Source organism: Sardina pilchardus, chromosome 16, assembly GCF_963854185.1.
Source record: "Sardina pilchardus chromosome 16, fSarPil1.1, whole genome shotgun sequence".
Classification (NCBI taxonomy): Eukaryota; Metazoa; Chordata; class Actinopteri; order Clupeiformes; family Clupeidae; genus Sardina; species Sardina pilchardus.
The window spans coordinates 2722282-2729939 of NC_085009.1; the positions used below are offsets into that span (position 1 = coordinate 2722282).

The following is a 7658-nucleotide window of genomic DNA, read 5'->3' on the forward strand; positions in this document are numbered from 1 at the left end:
GCCAAAAACAAAAGATGGATGAGGCTAACGAAGCGCGGTCGTTTGAATCGGCTTGGGAAGAGTTAGACTTGGGCTTTTCTTTGAAGTTTGAGCAGAAAGGGGCACTTTGTCATTCGTTTTAAAGAAGGACGTAGGCTATTTGCCGTTTTGCCGACCGGCTACGATTGGTCATAAATGCTGGCCTATTACGTGCAGAGGCAGTTTGAAAGACAACTGTTCATCCCACCCACAGGCTTCAACTCTGTGAATAGAGCTCCCCAGTCCCGCCCACAGCCTTGTCCGGAAGTAAAAATCCAATACAATTTCTCCATTGACAATTGGAGAATAAGCCATAACATCGTAACCGTCCATGGTAGACTTAAAACCAGCTACGATGTGACTAAGCGATTATACCTGCTCATATAGATGTCAAAAGTTAATGGGGGCATCAACCTTGTTTTGAGATTTAACGAGAGAGTACTACACTACCCGACACACTAACGTGTAAAACTGGTGAAAGCAGAGCCTTTGATTGGTAGAGATCGCCGTTGCCATGGCAATGCCAAACAAACTGTACTCAGCTTTTCCCGCGCCTATCGTCCAGCTTCGTCTCGCTGGAACTTCAAAACTTAAAATGGCTGCAGGGCTGATCAGGACCGATGTGTGGTCTTCCGAAAAATAACGGTTTTCTCATCTTGAAGGTTGAATTTACTCAATGGAAACGGTAGGAAGTAATCATCTTCTTTTCTCAGATTAATATGGAACCATGTTAAACTATCTTTAGGCTGCAAATGTTGGAAATGTGTGTACGTTTGCAAAGCATCCTGGGATTTGAGTTCTCTATCTCGGAATTTAAGATATGTACACAGTCTTGTACCTTTCGCTTTTTTTACATTTTCTGTTCATTTTTTCACTCGAAATTATAAGTTATATGCTTATGAGTCACATCGTAGCTGGTTAGCCTAAGGCATGGTCTAAAACTCTTTATATCCGAATTTTTCCAGAAGTCAATGGGAGAAATGAATGAGAATTTTACTTCCGGACAAGCACCTCTCTCGGAGGAGGGGCGGGACTGGGGAGCTCTATGGTCCGACCCCAGACTACATTTCTGTGTAGTTTGGCTTGCCAGGCTATAGGCTACTATTACCACAGTGGGCTATAATGTAGCATAGGCCTACATTTCAGTTTCATTTTCTCCACAATATAATAGCCTATGTAAAGTGCAACTACCCCAGCTCTAACAAAGATACTTTTAACAAAGATCCGCTTTAACCCTCTCTGGTTCTAATGACGAGACCGCACCCATTTCATAATTTTGAAAAATTGGTAGGCCTGGGACGCACAGTAGAGCTGTGAAAGATGAGTCTCTCAAATAACACAACAAGACTATAATATCAGCCAAGGAATGAGTCTTTTTCAACACACCAAAAGGTGAATTGTTTTTATTCTGATTTCCATCACGTCATATCAACCAACAGGCCTATAAAAAATGTTGAATGTTGAAATCCCAACTTTGAAACTGCGCTGGTTAGCCTTGTGTAGCTACACATAATTCCGCTCGGTCGAATAAATGTAGGCCTACATGATTTCGTGCAGCAGTAGGCTAGGCCTGCTCTGTGTGCGCTGTCACGGCTTAGTGTCAAGGGGGGAAAAATGTTTGAGGAAGTGAGTACCGCGGGGCAGGGCGTGCGCTGCGTGGAGGGATAGGCCTATAAACTCACTCAAACTTCCTCGTCTTCACTTTGAAACTTCTTGCAGAAGACACTGGGATTGTTTGAGCAGGTAGACAATTGATTATGCGCTAATTTCGCTTTATTAATCTAATTTAAACATAGGCTAGTTGTTGTCCTCTGTTCTCAGTAAATGTTATGCAGCCTAGTAACCTATTACCTGATCAAGCAGCCTTAGTCCAAGCTACTTTTTTTTCTCTCAATAGAGTCACTGCACTGTCTGTCGACTACATTTTCTAACGCTAGTGGTTTATACTTAGGCCTACCTACTTTTACACTTACCTACTTTTCATCTCCAGGGTTATAATTAGCCTACTGAAACCATGTCGTGGGACGGATACATCACTAACCTGATGGGAAAAGATGGCATTGGAGATGCCGTAATCGCGGGCCATGAACTCAATGTAGAGTCGGTGTGGGCGTCCCAGCCGAACGGCACATTATCTGGCATAACGGTAGGTGGATACATGGGCACACCCTACATAAAAGAAAATCTTATCGTTCATGATTGACTTGAAAGTTGTTGTGAGTGATCCACAACATTTCAGCTTAGGCTACCTAAATTGTAAGAACACGACATAAGAGAAATATTTCCCTTTGTGTAACATGGGTTTATGGGGGGGAAATTAGGCTATGTGTCAAAAACCAGCCTGTAAGGTAGGCTAAGACGCAATTATGAGCAAGCTATGCCTTTTAAACTTAGGTTGCCTGCGTCTCAAATTAGACTGATTTGATTGCACTGAGTGTGATTGAGACTCAAGCTGATTTGATAACTCCCTAAAAGGACACAATGTGATGTTTTTCCTGGGTCCACAGGAAAGTTAATTTAAGCAAGTCAATTCAAAACGGGCTGATTTGTGTTTCGTTGCTCAACAGGCTACTTCATGTATGTGATCTGTCAGCAATAAATTTGTCTTGTATCGGAACGCCGTCATTTACCTTTTACCCTTATCAGCGACCTCTTCCGTGTATGTGTCAATATTAAACGGAGGTCGGAGGATTCGTAAAGAAACGCAAGCACACACACTTGTGGGCTGCTGAAGCTCCAGTGGATTTTTGATTAGCGAGCGACGACGAGCTAACCGTTGATGTACAGCAAAGATTCTAGAGCAGAGCAAGATGGATCAGTTAATATTTAGGGTTCCCACGGTAGCCAGCGTCTGACTGTAACCAGAGAGGGTTAAAGCAGTAATGAAGGATCTTTGCTCACACCTGAGCTTACCAAAATGGCGCCCATAGAGTCATAGAACGTACTTCAACATATCGTATTATCTGGCTTGTGATCCATCTTGCTCTGTTCTAGAATCTTTGATGTACAGTGTGAAAGGTCGGTCGGTCGCTAGTAGACGGACCACCAGGCCAGCACTGAACTCCGAGTGTGGTAAACAAAATGGGATATTTCAGGAGGTAAAATCCCCGGTAAGAACCAAGACAGATTTTGTTCAAATCTACACACCTATGGCTACTGGAAAATGTATGCTTCATTTATCAAGTGTAGAAAGCATCGTTGTTTTAGAATTTTCGAACGAAATGGTCGGTAATTAGCGGTTTTACGATAGCCGATAATCGCTGGATTGGTTTCTTGATCCGATGCGTCAAAAGATTTTCTCACTCGAACAAACAAGTCGTTGGCCCTTGTCTCGAGATTGTGAAATTGTGTGTAACATTTGAATCCATTTAATTCTGGTGCTGTCTGTGAGACTGCCTCTGAACGATTCCCTTATTTGGTCATGATGTTGAGCTTAAAACCTGAAGAAACGCGCGTATCTAGGAAGTATGCAAGGGGGTAGCCTACCTACCTTACTCACTTCCGCGTGGGAGTCTGGTTAGGCAGTGTACAGGCAGTTGTGCGTAATGTGCAACACTTTCACGTACTGTATGCAACTATTGCACCTGCTGAACAACAAGCACGCCATCCACAACCATTAAACATTTCAGATATTTGGAGAGAACATGAATCAGGTTACCCAATTAGCCCATCATGCGTTAATTGATAGACTTTGGTACTGATGGACTTTTGGTATTTTAAGATAGCACATTCTTCTTATAGTAGGCTATATTATGAAATGTTAGTGAGCTTTGTCTGAGATGTCCTACCCCATGTATTGTTGACATTAAACAGCCTACATTAAACCTGTGAACAAACATGATTATTGTAGGTTCACATCAATCAGGGGGGAAAAAAACCTGTAGAAAAACACATTTTAAATTTCTATCTCTAGTATCTGCAAGTAGTTTCCAGGCTTTATCAAGACACATGCACTGTTATATCCAGTAAATGTGTGGGCTCATACCGGTGTTTGAATGTTTAAGCTGCTGGTACAATACTGGAGTAAAAAAATACTTCTATTAACGTAAGCGCCAGGGCCCTCCTGCGGTTCTGTTTGAAAAGCCCTTCAGATCAATATAGGCGCCGTGGGCCCTGTGCTCTGTGTGAACGGAGTCCAGGACTGCAAGTGCACTGTCCTCCGACACACAGCCTTCCCCAGAGGAACAGCTTATACAGTATATATAATAATAATAATAATTATTATTATTATTATTTTAAATTTATTTTTGAGGTAGAGGATAGGGTGGCAAGCTTCACAAGTGCAAGGGATAGCGGGGTGTGGATATGCGTGTGGTTGCTTTCATTTCAAAACAGTTCTCCTCACATGATTGCCTTGTGGCCCATGTTTCATTCCTTGGCCGGTGAGTGACCACCATGCTAGGGCTCGGTTCACTTCCTCTTCCTTTAAAATGTCACAGATCCTTTTGAACACAGATGTAAAGGGTTGTCTATCAATCCATGTCTTAGTTAGACTGTGATGCATGTGTGCGAGCAAGGGTGTAGATTAACATGTCACTGCTTGTATTTGAACCACTTGTCTCCACACTTTGGGAGGCACCTGAATCTCATGGCAAGGTTTGAAATCTGAAGCAAGAGGACCTCTAGTGGTCAAGAACAGTAATCACATTTTCTGTGTCTTGTATCAAGGGCCACATGCCGAGACTTGTTACTTTGTTGGAGTTCTCATCTTGTATCGTCTTTATAATTGAATCTGTACTAATTTATGTTCATTTGGAACATGTTTTTTTTTTAGACATTTGGACATTGTGAAACTTCAATGATGTTGTATATGCTTGCTGGCCCACTCATGGATGCCAAGAGTGGGAGAGGTAGACATGACCAGGCTATAGTCACCAAACATTCCTCAGTCCCTCAAAAAAATGAAGGGAGGACAAGGGTTTGAGAAGGGTGGTCGACAAATGAGAGGGAGAGAGAGAACAGAATGGAAGATATTCTTTTCACCTATCTGAATGAGGATTGACCTCTTTTGATCAAAGTCATCACAGTTATCAGTGGTTACATCATTGGCTACAACAGGCAAACAAAGTAACCAGTCTAATCTTAACACACCAAAAAACATTCCATTGATTTCTGTTCCTTTTCCATTTCTCTTATTTCTGTGGTCATGAAAGGCTGCGGAGATCAAGGTACTGGTGGGGACCGACCGCTCGAAGCTGTTTGGCAATGGCGTAACCGTGGCAGGGATCAAGTGCACTGTGCTGAGGGATACCCTGAACACGGAGAGTGTCTGGACCATGGACATGCGCACCAAAGCCACCGACAGTGACCCCACTACTTACAGCATCTCCGTTGCCAAGAGCGGCAAAGGTACAATTCTTCTTTTGGTTGAAATTTGGTGAAAATGTCTCGATGACACAAGAGATGATCTCGAAAATGCGCAATGAAGAAAAAGCTTGTTTGCATGAATAATACTTAGGCTACATTTCAATAAAGATATTGACTAACTTACAGTATTTCAAAATGAATGTGCCGTTTACATGTGCTCATTTCTTTCTCCTGCTTCTTGATCTATCTCTCTCTTTCTCTCTCTCTCTCTCTCTCTCATACACAGCTCTGGTCATTGCAAAGGGAAAAAAGGATATACACGGAGGAGTAGTGAACAAAGCGGTTTTCGAAATGTGTGATTACCTCAGGAAAAGTGGCTACTGAGAATGCTCTGCCTGTACAACTCCACCACTGACAGCTCCCCCCCCGCCCCCTTCTCCCTGATTACCACCTCTCGCCTCAGTCCCCACCATCAGGCTCGCCTCAGGCTTATTGCTGATGAGCCGCATATGACCCATCTATTCAGGCTAGTGATTCAGTTCGTAACAGCAAGCCACTCTCCACATGCTATTGTATACCACTGTTGTTATTATTTAGAGTACAGTGAATGATGACAGGATGATGTCGGTTGTCAGTGCCTATCATCCCATCTTCATCTCCCCCCCCCCCATCATCCTCTTCATCATCATTATCATCAGCAACGCCTCAGGAGGGATTGATCACTGTGAACCCTTATGATGGCTGCATGTTTGACTGGTGTGATTGTTAACGGTACACAGCGTTCAGTATTTGGCAGGGATGTGACTGGATCATTTAAATCTCTATCCCCTCAGGTTAAAGCCATCTGCTGTAGTGTAGCCATTATTATTATTTCATTGTTTTTTTTTTGTTGTTGTTGTTACCTACAGAACAAAACAAGAGATTCTAAATAAAGATAAATAATTGTAAGGTCATCTGTGTGTATTGTGTCAAGTCTGTTAACCTATTGCTCTCCCTCTCTTTCTGGAAGCCGTGTTTAGACCTACAGCGTGGTCATTTAAAACAGCTTTGAATGGCTTGACTGTGACCTTAGTTTAGGAGCGTCCATTCAGATTCGCAATCTGGCATACAGTCATGGTTGAAATTGTTGGCACCCATGCTAAAGTTGACTAAAAAGAGGAATATAAAATCATCTTTTGGACATTGATTTTAATGGCTTAAATAATAAAATTAGGAAAAATCCAACCTTTAAGGACACCAATTTTCTTTGCGAATGAATAATGTATCATAAATGAATAAATGTTCTTCCCAAAATACTGAGGTCAAAAATATTGGCACCCCTATGTAACCCTATGGGAATTTAACACATAATTGATTTGTAATATATTCATAATATTTTGTTCCTGACTTAATGGACCTGACAGAAATTATGTAAATGACTGTTGTAGAAAGAAATGGCTGATCTTTAATGCAATATCTACAGTAAGTATACAGATGCCCATTATCAGCAAACATTCATCCGATGTTCCAAAGGCACATTCTGTTTACTAATCTGATACCATTTTAGAAGGTTAACTGAGTAAACATTGGAGAACCCTTTTGCAATTATGTAAGCACATAATGCAATATGAAAACTACTGCCCTGATTAAAAAAAACAATGCAACTGATCCCCAAACCTTTGAACAGCCATGTACAATGTAACATATTGAAAACTTAAACACATCTTTTGGAATTAATGTTTCACATCCAGTTTTGTTGTCCAATACAATATTAACCTGCCAGGAGAAACACTGCCACCTTGTGGCAAAATGGTGTGAGTACAAAAGGCCATTGACAGTCCCGCAGTCAGGACAGGTGTTTTGCAGGGGAAAATATTACACACATTGATTGTTAGAATTAAGCAATATAGCGCGAGTGAGAGTGGGGTAGGTAATGGATATTCCCATGGGTGTTGTAGCCACGAGGCCGAAGGCCAGTCAGAAACAAATAAATAGTTCCATAGAACCCAATTGTTGTGTAATTTCTGATATTCAAATTTTGATTTGATATTGAAATCTGATATTCAAATTGAAATCAGCTCATCTTTGTGCAGATGTATTAATATCTAATAGGTCTAAATGGTCAACTTACATACTCATTCTGGTAGACATGCCAGCATCGACATCGCAATTAAAATAGTTTACTTTTGACTGCTAATTATAAAAACAAATTAACATGGGAATCTTTGAAAATAAATAGGCTAATGCATACATTCTATATACTGTACCCAGAGCCATATAAAGCATTATATGGCTCTGACCGTACCTAATCTGTGATTTACTCATCTTTCAATAACTTAGGAAGTGAGAATCTA

General features: G+C 41.4%; 1 protein-coding gene across 1 annotated transcript; it reads left to right on the forward strand.

Moving 5' to 3' along the window:
* Positions 1 to 1609: 1609 nt before the first annotated feature.
* Positions 1610 to 6278, forward strand: pfn1 (profilin 1). The gene is made up of 4 exons (XM_062515949.1): positions 1610 to 1761; positions 2009 to 2164; positions 5172 to 5367; positions 5612 to 6278. Exons 2-4 carry the CDS (start codon positions 2033 to 2035, stop codon positions 5707 to 5709), a joined length of 426 nt encoding a protein of 141 aa, XP_062371933.1. The 5' UTR covers positions 1610 to 1761; positions 2009 to 2032; the 3' UTR covers positions 5710 to 6278.
* The last annotated feature ends 1380 nt before the right edge of the window (positions 6279 to 7658 follow it).

Bases quoted from the DNA above. Each gene is read 5' to 3' on its own strand.
- pfn1 (XM_062515949.1), top strand. From the start codon at position 2,033: ATGTCGTGGGACGGATACATCACTAACCTGATGGGAAAAGATGGCATT. The intron at 2,165-5,171 runs GTAGGTGGATAC...TGGTCATGAAAG, and splicing joins GCACATTATCTGGCATAACG to GCTGCGGAGATCAAGGTACT. The intron at 5,368-5,611 runs GTACAATTCTTC...TCTCATACACAG, and splicing joins CGTTGCCAAGAGCGGCAAAG to CTCTGGTCATTGCAAAGGGA.